This window comes from Myxine glutinosa, chromosome 2, assembly GCF_964187855.1.
Source record: "Myxine glutinosa chromosome 2, kmMyxGlut1.1, whole genome shotgun sequence".
Classification (NCBI taxonomy): Eukaryota; Metazoa; Chordata; class Myxini; order Myxiniformes; family Myxinidae; genus Myxine; species Myxine glutinosa.
Window position 1 is genome coordinate 209,629,631 of NC_136262.1, and position 19,336 is coordinate 209,648,966.

Genomic DNA, 19,336 nt, shown 5'->3' on the forward strand with positions numbered 1-19,336 from the left:
ATATATGTATTATATATGTATATATATGTATATATATGTATATATATGTATTATATATGTATATATATATGTATATATATGTATATATATAATGTATATATATATATGTATGCTATATATATATTGTATATATGTATGTATGTATATATATATGTATATATGTATGTATGTATATATATATGTATGTATGTATATATATATGTATGTATGTATATATATGTATGTATGTAATATATGTATGTATATATATGTATGTATAATATATGTATGTATATATATGTATGTATGTATATATATGTATATATATATATATATATGTATGTATGGTATATATGTAATATTATATATATGTATGTATATATATATATATATGTATATATATGTATGTGTTATATATGTTTATGTATATGTATATGTATATATATGTATGTGTATATATATGTTTATGTATATATATATGTATATGTATATATATATATGTATGTATATATATATATATTGTGTATATATATATATATATAAGGTTCAAAACACACCTGGTCACAAGTGTGCCGCTCTGACGGGTCCTCAGTCGAGGTCCTCAGCATCATCCCGTTTCGGCGCCTTCAACCTCGATACGGGTCAGCTAAGGTGGGCCAGCAGGGGGCACGTACACATCCACATGCAGCAACTGCATCTGGATGCGTACATACCCCCACCCCCCAGCCAGTGCGAACAACAACAACAACAACGACAACAACAACACCACCTCCACATCCAGAATCCACAGCACCAAACAACATGGTGGAACACTCAAACACCCACCTTTATACCCTTCACCACTCAACCAACAAAACACACCAGATAATTCATACACACACATACACAACCCATACACACACAAACATACAGAACACCAACCAAACAACCACCTACACTTACATCATACACCACTCAACACACAAAAACACAGTCATGCAAAAATTAATTCATGCAAAAACACACACCCTCACCCACTCACTCATATACACAAAATAAGAAGTAATAATGGTAACAAAAAAACAAAAAAAACAAAAACAAAAAACACACACAACCAACCTACACCATTCGACATGCCTCCATAAACTTCCTCCATATCCAAAATGAGCCTTTCAAGGCAACCTGGGCCACCTTGTCACACATCCTCCTTCTTTCTGTCCCACACACTCCCAGCCTAGCAAGAAATCCAGAAAAGGAATTGCCAATATACCCTCTACACCCCACCTCAAATGGCTGACACGAAACGCGCCAACCCTTCTCCCGGCACTCTGCCTCCAGCTCACTGTACTTTCCTCTCTTCCTCTCGTGCACCTCCTCCATGTTCTCTTCCCAAGGTACCGACAACTCCCCTAAGATGACCTGTCTTGTTGCACTTGACCAAATGACAATGTCAGGCCGCAACCTCGTCACACAGATCTCCTCTGGGAATACCAATTGTGGCTTTAGGTCTGCCACCACCTGCCAATCACAAGCATCTGACAGCCCTCTTGCTTTCCACCTCCTCCTCCTCTTTCCACCTCTTTCCACTTGGCCCTCTTTGACAAACCACACCTCTCCCCCATCAGTCTCCTTCTCCACTCTTCTCTCTCTCGATCTCAGCACCTCTTGTTGCACCATCTGCACAACCACCGCCAGCACCTGATCAGGTCGCCACCTGTATCTTCCTGCTGCCAATGCTACTGAGCATGCACTCAGTGCATGCTGCACCGTTCCCACACCTCCACACAAATAACATCTCTCCTCCTGCAACAACCCCCACAATCTCAAGTTTACTGGTGAAGGAAGCACATCATACGTTGCCCGCAACAGGAAATTCAACAATATTGGCTCCATCCTCCAAATCTCTTGCCACTTCAATATCCTCACCCGCACACCTTCCCACTTAGTCCAAGCACCTTGCTGTGCCTGACCGACTGCTTTCACATATCTCCCCTCCTCTTCCTTTCTTCTCAACTCCCTCTCAACCATCTTCCTCCTCTCTGTCACACATGCCTTTCCCCATCGCTCATGCTCCATCCACCCCAAGCCATGCTTCCCATGCTGTGCCATCCCCATGACCTCCTTCTGTTGCAACCGCTCCTCCATCTCGTCCACCTCTGCTCTTGCATTCCACTTCCGTATTCCCTTCTTCTCTGGGAGAGCATTCTTTACCACTGCATCACTTGAATCCCGCAACATCATGAACTCCCGCACCCTCACCACCTTAAACTCCTCAGTTAATGATGTCAAGGGAAACTGGAGTTTTCTACCCTGACCATAAAAGGCAATGTTCGTCAAACAGCGTGGCACTCCCAACCACCTCCTCACAAACCCACTCACCACAACCTCCATCCTCTCTACATGCCAAATTGCAATATCATACATCATCAATGGCCACAAGCCTCCGCTTCCGGTCCCTCGAGCGACGGGGCTTGCTTCGATCTCTCCACGGCATCAAAGTTTGAGTGTTTTCCCGTTCGTTTCTTTGTCAAATTTCCGCTGCGTATTTTGTTGTGTATGTGTTGTGTGTTTCTATTTGGTTTTGGTTTTGTAGTTGTTGCAAATTTGTGTGTAATTAGTCGTTTCTTTGTTCGCGCCTCGTGCGGCCTGGTGTCTCGTGCGGCGTCCTCATCTCGACTTGTGCCCCGCCCCCTATATCTCGTTTGTTCTTTCACCTCTGCTCCTGCTTTCTCAAATCCACGTTCTCACTTAGAGACTTTTCCCAGATTGTTTTCATGGTTTTGTTTAAATATCTATTTAAATATGTTTAAACCGCAGCCGTGATTCCCCTCCTCCTCCCCCCCCCCCCCCCCCCCAGGATTTCCATGTTTTAAACGTTTCCCAGTGTGTACCCTGGATAAGAATAGGTACGTCGTTTCCCTGCGTGTCGTAAGAGGCGACTAAGAGGGTTGGCGTCAGGAAGGGCATCCGGCCAGAAAAAAAAACAAAAAACATTGCCTCAAAAAGAGAACCATGACAATTACAACTACATGTGGGCAGGGTACAGCCCGAAGTGGAGATCGGTTTCTGAGGTTTGGGACATGGAATGTAGGGACAATGACAGGGAGATCAGGAGAAGTGGTGGAAGTATTGGTCAGAAGAAGAGTGGACATATGTTGTGTGCAAGAGACGAGATGGAAGGGAAGTGGTGTGAGAATGGTGAAGGGTAGGCAGGGACAGAAATACAAGTTTGTGTGGCAAGGGTGCCCGGAGGGCGTGAATGGTGTTGGTGTCCTGTTTTCTGAGGAGTTTGTAGACAGTGTGGTGAGTGTGACTAGAGTGAGTGATAGGTTGATGATGGTGAAAATGATGATTGGAAAGCTCTTGGTGAACGTCATCTCGGGATATGCTCCGCAGGTTGGTCGAAGCGATGAAGAGAAGGACAAGTTCTGGTGTGCGATAGAGAAGCTGATGGAAAACGTGAAAGATGAGGAAGTTGTTGTGGTAGGAGGAGACCTAAATGGACATGTGGGAAGGAGTATGGATGGTTTTGACGGAGTTCATGGGGGTTATGGATATGGTGTGAGAAATGGAGAAGGTGAAAGGATTTTGGAGTTTGCTGATGGAGCTGATTTGTTGATTTGTAATACTCAGTTCCAGAAAGAGGATAATAAGCTTGTTACATACACGTCAGGTGGGTCGACGACAACCATTGACTACCTGATGGTGCGTAGGCGAGATAGGGGGCACCTCCGAGACACAAAGGTGATCCCGGGGGAGGAGGCTGTTTCACAGCACCACTTGGTTGTCTGCGACGTAAGGGTGAAAGGTGCGAGGAGAGCTCGGCGGGTGAAGTACCAACCGAGAATGAAGGTGTGGAGGTTGAAAGAGGTGACAGTAAGGGAGGCATTAAAAGAGAGGCTGAGTAGGGTCGAGGATGATGTGGTTGAGCTTGAAAGTGGTTGGATGTCAATGAAAGCTAGTCTGTTGGGAGCCGTTGGTGAGGTATGTGGATGGACAAAAGGACCACCGAGGCACTCGGAAACATGGTGGTGGGATGATGAAGTTGGAAAGAGGATTGACGAGAAGAGGAAGAAGTTCAAGGAGTGGCAGAAGGCGAAGGGTACGGGAGCAGAAACAGCAGAGCATGAAAGTTATAAGGCAGTCAAGAAGGCTGCAAAGAAAGAGGTAGCAAAGGCGCAGGAGGCATGTAGGAAAATGTTCGGAGAACGCTTGGATTCGGAAGAGGGTCAGAAAGCAGTATTCAGGATTGCAAAGCAGATAGCGAAAGAGAGGTGTGATGTGATGGGGGTGAGCTGCTTGAAGGATGAAGTGGGACAAATCGTTGTCGACCCAGATGGAATTAAAGGAAGATGGAAAAGATATATGGAAATGCTGTTGAATACAGAGAATGAATGGGATGGCAACATAGAGAGTAACCCAGTTTTAGGACCGGCAGAGAAGATAACTGAGAAGGAAGTTGAGGAAGCGATAAAAGCAATGAAGGGTAGAAAAGCGGGAGGGCCGACGGGAGTTGTGGGAGATATGTTGAAGGCAGCAGGAAGTTGGGGTGTGAAGAGAATGACAGAGATCTGTAATCTGGTGGTGAAAGAAGGCCGCATTCCAGTGAATTGGGAACTGAGTACCCTCGTCCCTCTATACAAGGGGAAAGGTGACCCCCTGGAGTGTGGCTCGTACCGAGCGATAAAGTTATTGGAGCATGGAATGAAGGTATTGGAAAGGGTGTTGGAGAGGAGGATAAGGAAGAAAGTGAAGATCGACGAAATGCAGTTTGGATTTATGCCAGGAAGAGGAACGACAGACGCGCTTTTCATTGTGAGGCAGTTGCAGGAGAAGTACATGGAGAAGAGGAAGAAGTTGTTTCTTGGGTTTGTTGATCTGGAGAAAGCATTCGATCGGGTTCCACGCAAAGTATTGACATGGGCATTGAGGAAGTTAGGAGTGGAGGAATGGTTGATCAGAGTAGTGAATGCAATGTACAAAAGAGCACATACAGCTGTAAGGACGAAGGACGGGAACAGTGGTGAGTTTGAGGTGAAGGTGGGAGTGCATCAGGGGTCGGTTCTAAGTCCACTACTATTTGTAGCTGTGATGGAGGTGCTGGCTCAGAACGTAAAGGAGGGTTTACCGTGGGAGTTGTTGTATGCAGATGATCTGGTGTTGATTGCGGAAAGTATGGATGGACTGAAGGAAAAGCTGAACACGTGGAAGGAATGTATGGAGACAAAAGGTCTGAAGGTGAATATCAGAAAGACGAAGGTGATGGCAAGTGGTAAAGCATGTGGTGAGGTGGAAAGAACTGGGAAGTGGCCCTGTGCTGTGTGCAGGAAGGGTGTCGGAGTGAACTCCATTCAATGTACAATGTGCGCTGAGTGGGTTCATCAAAAATGTAGTGGTCTGAGAGGGTCATTAACCAGTGTGGCAGCTACATTCAAATGTAAGGTGTGCACAGAGGGAGCTGCAGATGGAGGAAATGTTGAGTTGGATCTTGGAGACGGCGTGAAGCTGGAAGGTGTGAAAACATTTTGCTGCCTCGGAGACATGCTGAATGGAGAAGGTGGATCAGACTCGGCAACGGTTGCTCGAGTGAGATGTGCATGGAAGAAGTTTCGGGAATTGAGTGGCATGCTGATGATGAGGGGAGTGTCGTTGAAGCTGAAGGGAAAGGTGTATGCTGCATGTGTGAGAAGTGTTATGATTTATGGGAGCGAGACATGGGTAATGAACGTAGAGCAGCAACGAAGGTTGGAAAGGGTGGAAATGCGAATGGTTCGACGGATGTGTGGAGTATCGTTGAGAGAGAGGAAGACAAATGATGAATTGCGAAAGATGATGGGAATAGAGCCTGTGATTGATGCTGTGAAGAGGAACAGGTTGAGATGGTTTGGTCATGTGTTGAGGAAGGATGAAAGTGACTGGTTGAGAAGAGTGATGGAAATGAATGTAGAAGGAAGTAGAAGACGGGGAAGACCGAGAAAGACTTGGCTAAAGATGGTGGAAGAAGAAATGCGGGGAAGGGGGTTAACAAGGAGAGATGCAGAAAATAGGGCAAAATGGAGAAGATTGTCATGGGGACCGCAAGGCTAACCCCCGCTCTAGCAGGGAAAATGGCCTTCAAAATGCATGTTGTTGTATGTTGTATCAATGGCCACAATACTCATGGCATCAACCCAAACTTCAAACACCATACCTTCAACTTACCTGACAAACCACATCCATCAATCCTCTTCAAACCTCTCAAAAGCTTGTTTCTGACCTCCTCCACTCTTCCCACATCATTCAACTCCACTGTATACCATCTTCCCAAACTCTGCACATGGGCCTCTACCAATGATGGAACCACCTCCCCTCCCAGCTCAAACCTGTGCATGTTATCCACCACTCCTCGTCTCACTATCTCATACCTCGATTTTCTTGCTTTAAATCCCATTCTTGCCCACCGCATCAACCTTTCCAGTCGTCCCAGTACCTCTACTGCTGCATCAGCGGATTGTTGGACAACTGTCAGGTCATCCATGAAAGCAAACATTGCTGGCAATCTCTGACCAGGGGCTAGCTCCACTTCTTTCCCATGTCCACTCACCGCACGTATCAACAACTCCATAACCAGCACAAACAAAATCGGGGAGATGGTACATCCCATCGGGATCCCCACTTCCAACTTCTGCCACTCTGTTACATAGGACTGTGTCGCAAACCGCATCCAAAACTGATCATAATATGCCATCAAAAAATCCCTAAATCTCCGTGGCACCCAAAAGAAATCCATGGCATACCTGATATTGCATACACACATATTGATATCACATACATATATTGCATACACACACACACAACGAAGGGAAATAGTTTGAGACCTGGGAGGGCTCCGTGCCACCTTCTAAAACCACCATATGGAGATAATAACCAACAAGAGAAAAGCGATGTTGCTGTCCCCGTTTGTGCTTATACCTGCTTTATAATATATGAACAACTTTTATTTATTTGCATGAAATTGCTGAGAATGCATCTTCGGCCATCTAGGATCCCATAGCTTCCAGGGGCATCGGCTAGTTGTAGTACTTGCATAGTAGACTGGAAGTTTTTCAATCCTGGCTAACATCTTGATGTGATTCGCTTGTTCAATATCTTGCTGCTTAATTGTGATAATTACATTGGTGCACAACCCAAGTCCTTGCTTTTATATAGTACTGTATATCAATTTGTTTCTAAATACATTTCTGGAGGGTCACCACCCTTTCCCCCACTTTGATGTGATGGAATTTCTCTTCCCCGTGACGTATTATGGAAGGTCCCATGTTAAAATTGTTTCTCCAAAATCTCGACCACACAGGAGGCAATAAACGAAATGAATGACGAACTACAGGAGAATGCGCGTGAAACGGAGCTCGAACTTCGGGAGCAGCTGGACTTTGCAAACGGTCGCACCCGTGAAGCGGAAAAGCGCATCGAGGCTGCCCAGGAAATGGCAGTAGACTTTCAGCAAACTATCCAGAAGTATCGACAGCTCACGGCTCATTTGCAGGTTAGATCGCCTGGGCAGGCCGTGGCAACTCAATTGAGTTGCATTAATCAATGAGAGGACATTTGATTTCATAAAGCTGAGCTTTGTTTTACCATCAATTGTTCATTTTGCAGGCCAGATGAAAGCTGAGCGTCTTTTAAACCGATATTTAGGCTTCTTCCTTGAGCATAATTTATTTGGCTTTATTTTTATGAAATGCTGTTTCATTATTTAAAATCACTTTAGGATGTGAATCGGGAACTGCTGAGTCAGCAGGAGGCTTCTTCTGAGAAGCTACAACAAGCACCACCACCAGAGATGTTCGACTTCAAGATCAAATTTGCAGAAACCAAGGCACATGCCAAGGTGAACCATTTCCTATGGGATTGGTATGGGGATGGGGAGCTGTGGGGGTACTTCTGTAGCTTTTATGTCAATTCTGACACAAGGTCAATTGATTTTTTTAAGGTAACCATTTAAATTGTTTGGATAATTTCATGATTGTAATTATTAGTTTTTTTTACATGTATGTGGACTTTCAATTTGTTTGGGATACCAGCATGACTCGGAATTAAACTTTTTCTCGTTTACTTCCTTTTTTTTTGTGCAAATTTCCTTTGTTTTGAGTTACTTTATGCAAGACTATTTACTAGTTATGCATGCATAGCTAATGTGAAACGATCTTATTTGTGGTTCTTACAACATTGTAATCATTTATTTGGATGAATCAAGCCAGGGCAAGAAGAGGGTTGGGGTGGGGGAAGATGAAAAGGTCAAATACCTAAAAATACAATTACAGGCGTATTTTAAACAGAAATTTGACTAAAACATCTTGTTCTCACAAACGACCTCACTCATATGGTACAAAGTTTGTACGATGCATCAGGCCGGCAAAGTCTCATAGGGTTGTTCACCCCATCCGGATGCCCCCCTTATAAAGGGAGTGAAAGGGGGGTGTTTGCCCCCAAATAATGTATTTCATTCAAAAATCATCTCAGAAACTGCCAGACAGATCCAAACCAAGCTCGCCACGAGGCATCGGGACCGACTATGCCCCAACCTTAAGTTGTGCTCCTCACCGTAGTATATCCCCCGGGAAGAGGGCCATGGGGCCCCCTCCCGAATCCCTCATTTTCACGAAAACATCTTCTCCAAAACTACCTGAGCGATACAAACCCAATTTGGTACAATGCATCAGGTTAGTGAGGTCTCGTGAGGTTGTGCTCCCCATCCGGATCTGTCCATTTAAGGGGGATGAAAAGAGGATTTTGCCCCAACTATTGGTATTTCATTCAAAAATCATTTTCTAAGAAACCGACAACTGGATCCAGACCGAACTGGCCATGTATCGTGACCATGTCCTCGCCATAAGTTGTGCTCCCCATGGCTGTATCTCGCCTGGAAAGGGGGCCACGGGCTCCCTCCCCTAATCCCTCATATTCATTCAAAATTATCTTCCTCACAAACTACATGACCGATATGGACCAAATTCGGTACGATACATCAAGAACATTGAGGTCCCATGGGGTTCTGCTCCCCATCTGTATCCACCCCCTATAAGAGGCTGAAAAGGGGGGTTCTCCTCAAATTCAGCTAATTTATTTTGTAATCTTCTCAGAAACCAAGGGGAAATAGCCATCAGTTCCCCACGAGGCTATTTCTTTAAAAATTGCAGTTGTACCTTGACATCTTTAAAGTTCACATTGAAGTCAATACAAGGCAACTGATACCACCCACACCCCTCCTCTCCCTCCACGCCACCACTCACTCTTTCTGTGCCCTTCCTTCCTTGCTGAATGAAGATTGAAAGGAAAATAAATAAATTTGACCCAATTTATTCTCTAGAAAAAAAAATCAGGCCATCTATTTACTTATGCATTAGTGACAGATGGAGAAACTTAACAGAATTGGGCAGTGGTAGTGATTGGGCTTCATTTTTACCGCACTTCTCTTGTCGAGTTTGGGTTGTATTCTGGACCCTGTTATAAGCAAGGATTGGTGCTTAACAGCACCAATCCTCACAAGGAGGTTAAACTGTGTCCTGTCCACTAGTGCTAGGTGGTGCACGTCAAATATATCTGTGTCGTTCGTGAAGAATATTCGAGTTATCGCCGGCACCCAGAACAAATTATATATTCTATCGAATATCGGGCCTGGCAAAGACTTGTGGCAAAAATGTTCCCAGGCCGACTCCCTAAGAAGGTGGGATTAATTGTGGCCATTGAGGTAGTTGAGAAAAGTGTGAGCATGTGTGTGTGTTAGTTATGTATATCTATACTAGTGGGGTATGCTTACACATTGTGTAAGTAATAACCAACATTGCTTCGTACGTAGGTACATAATAAATAGAAGCTTTATTTAGGCAAACTTGCTGCTAGATATCAATTGCTGCTAGATTGCTGCTAGATTGCAACAGGCAGAATTGCTGCTAGATTTAGACTTTTGTATACTGAATCAAGGAGGGGGTGGGGAGGGGGCGGGGAGGGGGCAGGGGAGAGGGGAGAAGAGGGGGGATGGGGAGGGTGAGGGATGGGAGGGGGAAGGGGTGGGAGGGGGGAGGTGAGGAGAGGGGGGAGGTGAGGAGAGAGGAGAGGGGAGGGGGGAGGTGAGAGGGGAGGGGGGAGGTGAGAGGGGAGGGGGGAGGTGAGAGGGGAGGTGGGAGGGGGAGGGAGGGGGAGGTGAGAGGGGAGGGGGAGGGGGAGAGGCTAGGGTGCAGGGGGAAGGGAGGGGATCCAAGGAGGTCTGTTGCTGAATCGAGGTAATGAGGGGGCACACGTGTTTTTGGCGGGGTAACAATATTGCTGCTCGATATCAATTTAGGCTTATTTATTTATTTTACGGATGCTTTTTCTTTTTTTAATTCATTCATTCATTCATTGTCATGTTTATTTCACAGTTTACAGTTATATAAATTACAATTTTCAAATGCTAGATGTTTATTGAGGTTTTTTTTGTTGGTTTTTTTATTTACGTATGCGTTTACAGTTTTTTTAAACGTAAACACGCCTAATTTCAGTTCTCTACGACACCCAGAAGTTACCGAACATTTATATCAGTCAGTCAGTGTATCAGTGGTTAGAAAGTGCTTTATATATTAGATATATTAAGTAGTATTTTTTGTCTGTCTGTCTGTCCATCGAAAGAATCGGCCCCACCAGTAAACATTTTCAAACCAACAGGATGCCCAATCTGCGTATGCACATGCATAAACCGATTCTATCTACAGACAGAAATACAACATGTATATATATATGTATATATATATATATATATGTATATATATATATATATATATATATATATATATATATATATATATATATATATATATATATATATATATTGTTGCGGAGATGAGGACTGTATTTTTTTGATTGTGTGCTGTATTATTATTATTATTGTTTATTCTGCGCCCCCCTACCTCCGGAGCTGTGTAAAGGTGAAAGGGCATCCCATAATTAGTCCACAAGCATACACATCAGCCAAATAATAGAATACCCCTGTTTGATAGTTATCTCTTATTCTGTGTTTTAGAGTAAGGCTGTGTCTCCCATTAATTGAAGTACTCCATTGCACCAGTGAAAGAGAATAGATCCCCTTTCATTCCCATCCCCAAAATCTCCATTCCCTTTTACATCCCCTCTGGTCATTGCCGAGCCTCGATTGCCAAATTACCTCCCCTCCAATAACTGCCATTGACCACGAGGCAGGGTCGGAGAAGAAAGGCGTGTCTCCACCTCGTCATAGAGGGGAAGAGGGGCGTGCCCGCCCGTCGTCATCAAGGGCGGAGCGAGAGGGTCGCGTGACCAACCAGGGCCGAGGTGAGCACACCGATGGGCGTGTCCTGAAGGCCGGCGGCTTGATCGCTGGAGGCGCTATAAAAGGCGCGCACGCAAGAAGCAAGTGAGAGAGTCGTGAGGAGTCAGTCAGTGGAGTCGGTGGTCAGTTGGTTGCGTTGAGGAGTCGGTGGTGGTGGTCAGTTGGTTGCGTTGGTTGCGGTGAGGAGTCGGTGGTAAAGAGTGAGTGGACCAAGAAAGAGTTGAGGTTTTGGACCAGACGAGTCGGACAAGGCCTGGCAAAGCACGCGACGTCCACAGCAGCCACAACAGCAGCTTGGGGGCCTGAACGGCGGTTTGGAGCAGGGCCGTGAAGGAACGGCGGCTGCTAAACGCGCCGGTTGTGCTGCAGGACCCCCTTGGACCTTCCTCTCCCTCCAGCCATCCACCTCCTGCCTTTCCACCCTTCTTGTGTACGTGAGTTTGTTTTGTTTGTTCTGTCCCAGGGTTAATTAAGTCTGTATAAGCTAGTATTTTCACTGTGTCACCTGCGTCTTATGTGTTGTAAATAAACTTGATTGCTCCTTTTTGCTTGTGTGTGTGTGTACAATAAATCCAATTACTCTTCTGTCCGTCTTCTCGTTTTATTCCTTTTCCTCTTTGCATTTCGTCGCCTTTGTCTTTTCCCTATTGAATAGCTGCGGTGCGATCCGGTCAACGTTTGGGTGGAATCGGGTTCTAATCGGGGAGTAACTGTTCGGTCGCGGTTGGACCATCCGCTCGGCCCATCATACCATCTAAACCGCGATCAGTAACAATATACTGTATATACTGTATATATATATATATATATATATATATATATATATATATATATATATATATATATATATTATATATATATATTGTTGCGAATATGGAATTTGGCCTCCATATCCGCTTGTAAATATTCCCCTATTTCCCCAATACTCCCCAACTATCCCCAATCCCCCATTCCCTAGTCCCATTGTCTGTAAACAACAATCAGTAGAGCCGACCTTCCCCTTTTTCCCCCATTAAATGTCGTGCCCAGGTCCACCGCATCACACGTAGACAACTTTCGGACATCTTGCTAGTTATTCTTAGTCTATGTCAGTTAAGGACTCGTTTCCATTAATTATGACTCTTCGTTGCACCAGAATGTGATTATATGGCACCAGTAGTGAGTTTAGGACCTTTCCCATACCTCCTCCCATCTTCTTCCCCAAACAACAACAACAACAACAGAGGGGCACGGCGCTGCGCGGGGGGGAGTGTGCGTCCTGACACCGGCTCGGTTAGCCGCCATTGACAATGCGCTCCAGACCATGCGCTCCACGGGGTTACCACAAAGGGGCTGGCTGTCAGCTCCTCGTCAAGGGCGGAGCCTGGTAAACCCCCCGCACGCACCCAATGAGAAGCAACGTGCCGATTCCACGAGGCGGAGCTAACGAGCCGGGGGCGTGTCACTCCCCGCCGGATATACGCGGCCACGTAGCGGACGTGACGTGAGATGCGCCCCCAGCTTGAGCAGACAAGACGCCATCCGAGCGCTGCGACCTCCCCGCATCTCTAGACCGGACCGGGTCGACCCTGTCCTTGAGCCAAGAGTGCACCTTGAGCCATCGATACCCGCTTTCCTAGCCATCAAACCCCGTGTGAGTCAGCCTTTTGTCCCGTTTATCTGTCGTCTGTTGGGGTTAATATAAGATTGTGTCTAAGTGCCCACCTTACTATGCTGTACCTCTCGTCCTTGTAATCTAACCTTCCGCCTTAATATAACCTCCTCCGGAGGTCTTGAGAACTGAACCCTGGGTGTCGTGTCATTTGAATCCCAGCCGTGGTGTCCTTTTCCTTTATTGACCTAGCGCAGCGCGATTAGTCGACGTTCGGGTATAATCGGGTAACTTGTGCAGACGTGGTCATACCAAAACCGCTCGGTAAATAACATCCAAGCCACGTCTGTAACAATTGGTGTCGAGGAGTGGAATTCGAACCCGGGACTAAATTTATTAGGCCCAAATTTGTAACAAGTAGAATCGATTCGGAGCGCGTTTTCCGCGCGTTATTAGGCCCAAATTTGTAACAATTAGAATCGATTCGGAGCGCGTTTCCCGCGCGAAATTATAACGGCCGAAATTTGTTTTGTTGTATAAAAACCCGAATTTTGAAAGTCGCGCTATGGCAGACCAAGACAGCTGGGGTCCGGTAGAGGAGAGTGAGGTAGGGTCGATCCAGGACCAAATTGAGGGACAAGAGGAGAGCGAAGCAGTGAGGGCGGCAGGGTCGCAAAATAGCGTTGTCATGCACGAGGTGGCCGCGGCGTCGACGCCCGCGACCGTAGTGGCGCCACTGGTGGATTCGAACCTTTTTATCCTGCAAATGAGGGCCCTTATGGAACAAATGGGTGAGCAATTGGGAGACCAAATTAGAGGTTTGAAAAGCAGTATGGGACAAATGGGGAACCGGATGGAGGCTCAGAATGAGCAATTGGGGGTAATGGGGAACCGGATGGATGCTCAGGGTGAGCAATTGTGGGTAATGAGGGACGAAGCGAGGGGTACCGGTGAGGGATTAGACAAGAAATTAGAGGGGTTAGACAATGGGATAGAAGGGGTGAAACATGGGTTAATGGGGGTAGAAAACAGAATGGCCGCTCAAGAGAATCAGATAGAGGGAGTGAAACATGGGTTAACGGGGGTAGAAAACAGAATGGCCGCTCAAGAGAATCAGATAGAGGGAGTGAAACATGGGTTAACGAGGGTAGAAAACAGAATGGCCGCTCAAGAGAATCAAATGGAAGGGATGCAAAAAGGGTTAGAGGGGTTAGAAAACACCATGGAAGGCAAATTGAGGGACATGAGGGACCAAGCGGAAAGGGAAGTTAACCAAATGGGGCAGCAGATAGAGGGGGTCAGAATGGGGGTAGAAGCCAAACTGGATGCTCACAGGGAGGAAATGGAGCAGATGAGGGTGGCATCTGGGCAGGAGATGCAAGTGATGGGAGAGCAGATCAGAAGAGGAGTGAGTGAGGAGGTCGGAGGAGTGCGCGAGGAGGTGAGGCACTGTAAGGAGCACATGGAGAAGGAGGTGAGAAAGGGGACTGTAAAGTTACAAGGGGGCATAGAGGACCTGACGCAGGAGGTGGAGCAGCTGACGGTGGGACAAACGGAGTTAGTGGAGCAGGTTCAAAGGAACACTGCGGTATTAGGAGGTTTAAAAGCGACACAAAACGACATAAAAAACGACTTGATAGCGACAAAGAGGGAATGTCAGATGGTACGTGAGGGACTGACAACGAGGTTGGACGAGGTGGTAGAGGTAATGGAGACGAAGGACCGGCAGGTGAGGACGCACCTGGAAACGGTCAAGGTAGCCTTAGAGGATGAGCTTGAGGAGACGTACCGGGGAATAAAAGAGGTGAAGCACAAATTAGAAGAAGTGGAAGAAGGGATGAGTGAAATTAAGAAGCGACGGAGAGGGGATAAGAAAGAGATAAAAGAGGAGATAAAAGAATTGGTCCAAAGTCTGTGTTTGGATCGTGATGATGTGCTCATTAACCAGATGAGGGATTCGCAGGTGATGGAGGAGAAGCGAAGAGGAAGAGGACCCGGTGTAAGTGGTGACCAATATGGTCGTGCGTATGATGCGCCAGGGGATTTAATAAGCTTGGGGGTCGAGATAGACCCGGGTGTTCGTGAGAGGCCGTTGGTGAAGTGTGCGACAGGTCTGGTGTGCGAAAGAGGAGGTGTGCGAGAAAGTCCGACTCTGGGGTGTGTGAGGAAAAAGTGCGTGCCAAGGAGTGAGTGTGCTGGCGAGAGTGAGTCGGTCGTAGCGAGTGTGCGAGGGAGCACATGGAAGCGCGGTGTGGTAAGTGTTACAGAGGGTGTGACGGGAGAGTGTGCGCAAGGGTGTGCGCGAGAAAGGTGTGTGACGGACAGGTGCATGAGGAAAGAGTGCGTTGTCAAGAGTGGAGGTGAGAGTAGTGAGAGTGAAACGGAGCGTGAGTTGGTTGTGACAGGTGAGCGAGGATGTACACCTGGGATGGAAGGATGCACACCTGGAATGGTAGAGCGTGAGTGGGAATGCACGCTGGAGTTGGTGGTGAGGCACATGGTTGGGTGTGCGAATGAGGGCACACCTGTGATTGTCACAGAGGAGGTGACCGAGGAGGGGGCGCGAAGCGGTGTATTGGTGAGGTGTGCGACCAACGAATGTGTGCCAAAGTGTTCGGTGGTCAGGTGTGTGACCAAGGCTGTGAGTGGAATGAGAGTACCGAGGTGTGTAAGGAAAGGTACGAGGAGCATGGAGACGGCTGGATGTGTGAGCAAGGAACGGGCTGCGGGGTGTAAGAATCCAGGTGAAGCATCGACGGTAACCAGGTTAGAGGTTAGGTCGACTTTTAGCCGAATCGGGCCCTCGGTGCGTGCTGGGCCTCGCTTTGAACGGCCGCGTCCGTGCTCCACTAGGCGGAGCGGGCAGCCCGATAGGAAGGGTCGTTATGGCGACCACGTTTTGTTGAGACGTGCCGGCAGGTCGAGATCGGGACATTGGATGGCTCCACGCCGAGGTGATGCGTGGGATCTCGGCCCGGGTAAGCCCCCGTCCCTGCACCGAGTGCCGGACGCATCCAGCCGCTGGCACAAAACAACCAGCATCCATTGCTTGGCTTTACGAAGCCGGGCTTTGGACAGGAATTGGCGCACCGAGAGGCATTATTGAGTAGACTGGGTGATGAGGTTAGTGTTTTGGACCCAAAATTAGAGAAAAACAAAATTTGATGATTGGCAAGGGATTGGCAGTAGTGATTGGCAGATGATGGGTAGTGATTGGCAAATTTTTGATTTGTTGAAATTGGATGTGCAAAATTGGTAGTGAGAGACCCCCGATGTGGTGGGATGGCAACTCTGTCATCCCTCACAGGTGGGGGCAAAGGAGCAATAGCTTATGGGGTTGATGGCAGTGGAAACTAGCCCGGGTGGGTTAGGTTATATTGTAGGGATCTAGAAGAGATTGACATTAGGTAACGTTAAGTTTAGTTAGTGACTGATACCTGTAGTGGGGACGCAGGTAGATTAGTGTGGATGATAATGACGTGGGAGCGCAATAGTTTAAAGGGACGACTGGGAAGCGCAAGTTTCAGAAGGGAGTAGTTAGCTGAGATGATGCTGTGTGTGTGAGAATTGAACAGGTGTGATTGCACAGGTGTGCAACTGGACAGGTGTGTGGAGCAGTGTATGAGTAGTGAGTGTGTGGATCAGCGCGAATGCGCTTGGGGAGAGAAGGGTGCAGGTGGCACCAGGTGTGAGAGCACAGGTGTGCAAGTACAGGTGTGTGGAGAGAGTTGGAGTAAGTGGTACGGAGTGGTGTGCATGGTGCGAAGGTGTGGATGGGGGAAGAGTGGACCCCTTTCACGAATACCCGGGGCGGGTAGTGTAAGTGTTAGGTAGAGGGTACAGGTAAATTTTGATTGGATATTGGCATCTGTGGTGCGGTGACAGAATGGTGTTGTGGATGGGTGCATTAGTGTTGTGGAAATGGCTGGGCGTGTAGCCTGTTAGTGTGTGTAGTTGGTTGGGCACTCCACCACTGTGAGGATGTCGGCCAGGTGAGGCCGCAGGTGGGCTCTGGGAGCCGGGAGAGTTGTGGATGGGGCCCGAGGATCCGGAGGATGGACCCGGGTAGCCCAGTGCCAGAGAGGGCACCGAGTGGGGAGAGTGCCAGAGGGCCTTCCCCAGGTAGTTAGGTTAGGGTAAGGAGCAGGTAAGCTCGGAGGCAACTGCAGTGGTGGAGGTGTGCAGGTGGGTAGACCCACTGGGAGAGGTACACGTCGCAGCCCAGAAATTGTACGAGGGCACCGGGAGATGAATCGGGGGAGTGAGACCCCAAATTGAAAAGCACCACAGTTTGGCCAATGGGAATTGGTTTTTAGAACCCATAGTGTAAGAGGGCCAATGGTTTGGCCGGAGAGAGACCCCGGGTAGTGTAAAGTTGTTAAAGTCATTTAGGAAATAGTTAGGATTGATGAACCTGTCGCACCATACGCAGCCACTTACCTGTGGTGATGATGATGACTCCACACCTGTGTTTTCTTTGTTTTGTTGCAGGAAATGAAATTGCTGTGTGGATTGTGAGACGCATCACGACGTGGATGAGACATTGGGGTGATTCCATCTCTCCCTCCCTAGGAGGGACTGATGATGAATTGGTAATGGCAAATTTTGATGTGCAGTTGGAGATGGCAAATTTTGATGAGAGTTGAAAATGGCAAATTTGATTGGTTAGGAGGGAGAGAAGACGAATTTGGTTTATGGGAGGAACGGGGAAGACAGTAGGGATGTTTGTTGATTTGTAAAGTAGATGTTTATGGGTAGTGTTGTGTTGTGTGGATACAGTAAGGGGTAAGGGAGGGGCCATGTAGGTTACGTGGTGGGGGGGGGGGGGGAGCGTACGGTAGGAACGTACCTGTCTCACCTGGTTCCCATGTGCCCCCAGTGTGCATTACCTTGCATTGCGTGCACTTTTGCGCCCTTACCACCTTACTCACTTGTCTGCTTCTTTTGTCTCCCACCTCCGAGGATCTGGCTTTGGGGTAGAGAGAGAGGAGAGAGAGGTGCTGGCTACGCAGTTGTGGGCCTGCACTTTCGCTGCTTGCTGCTTGGATCGATACACCATATGGACCGCAATGTTTGTGGCCACCCACCATGGACCGCAGCTCTTTTGCGGCCAAGCACCACCCGTGGATGGACCTATGGGTCAACGTGGCACCTATGCCATGCAGGTGAACCACTTTTAGTTGACACCACTGAAGGCCACAATATAGAAATGGACGCGGTTGGCGCCTTTCTTTATTTTTTGAAAGAGGCAGGAAGGCCAAGTGCACCACACGAAGGCAAGACCAGCGGCAGAACATCGGCCGGCTGCGACACCACCGGTGATTTGTAAACACTTTATTGGTGCACCGGATGGTGCTCACTGTGTGATGGGGTGGTGCTTGATGCTTGGAAGGGGTGCTCTGCACATTATTAAAGGCCGTAGGCCACAGAGCACTCGTGGGTTGGTGTATCGATGCTAGCATGCGTGCTCTCTCTATGCATAACATCTGCATGTGTTCCTCCAAAAAAACAGGTCCTGGATCGTAGTGTAAAAATCAGCGTAGTCTTGTGTAAATAATGCTCCCTACTGGCTGTATGTTTAGTTTGAGAATTCTTTCCGGATTCGGTTATCCTGTGGGTGTGTTTCTGTGAGGAGAAGGGTGCAACGTCGCAGGGGGACATATTTACTCATTTGTGAATATCTGTAAAACTGTCGCACTCAGGGTAGAGTTAATAGTAGAGGGAACTACATTGCGTGCCACACTAAAGTAGGTAAAAATTTATCGGGTCGGGACGCCCCGAGGGTAGAGAAGGGTGCAATGTTGCGAATATGGAATTTGGCCTCCATATCCGCTTGTAAATATTCCCCTATTTCCCCAATACTCCCCAACTATCCCCAATCCCCCATTCCCTAGTCCCATTGTCTGTAAACAACAATCAGTAGAGCCGACCTTCCCCTTTTTCCCCCATTAAATGTCGTGCCCAGGTCCACCGCATCACACGTAGACAACTTTCGGACATCTTGCTAGTTATTCTTAGTCTATGTCAGTTAAGGACTCGTTTCCATTAATTATGACTCTTCGTTGCACCAGAATGTGATTATATGGCACCAGTAGTGAGTTTAGGACCTTTCCCATACCTCCTCCCATCTTCTTCCCCAAACAACAACAACAACAACAGAGGGGCACGGCGCTGCGCGGGGGGGAGTGTGCGTCCTGACACCGGCTCGGTTAGCCGCCATTGACAATGCGCTCCAGACCATGCGCTCCACGGGGTTACCACAAAGGGGCTGGCTGTCAGCTCCTCGTCAAGGGCGGAGCCTGGTAAACCCCCCGCACGCACCCAATGAGAAGCAACGTGCCGATTCCACGAGGCGGAGCTAACGAGCCGAGGGCGTGTCACTCCCCGCCGGATATACGCGGCCACGTAGCGGACGTGACGTGAGATGCGCCCCCAGCTTGAGCAGACAAGACGCCATCCGAGCG

The 19,336-nt window shown here is 47.6% G+C and overlaps 1 protein-coding gene across 4 annotated transcripts in view; it reads left to right on the forward strand.

Moving 5' to 3' along the window:
• Positions 1-19,336, forward strand: part of DCTN1 (dynactin subunit 1) — a 100,408-nt gene that overhangs the window by 45,848 nt on the left and 35,224 nt on the right. For all 4 annotated transcript variants that reach the window (XM_068106396.2, XM_068106397.2, XM_068106399.2 and 1 more), the window contains 2 exons: positions 7,292-7,483; positions 7,709-7,828. In XM_068106396.2, the coding sequence (XP_067962497.2) occupies positions 7,292-7,483; positions 7,709-7,828 (312 nt within the window). The remainder of the gene's footprint in view (positions 1-7,291; positions 7,484-7,708; positions 7,829-19,336) is intronic.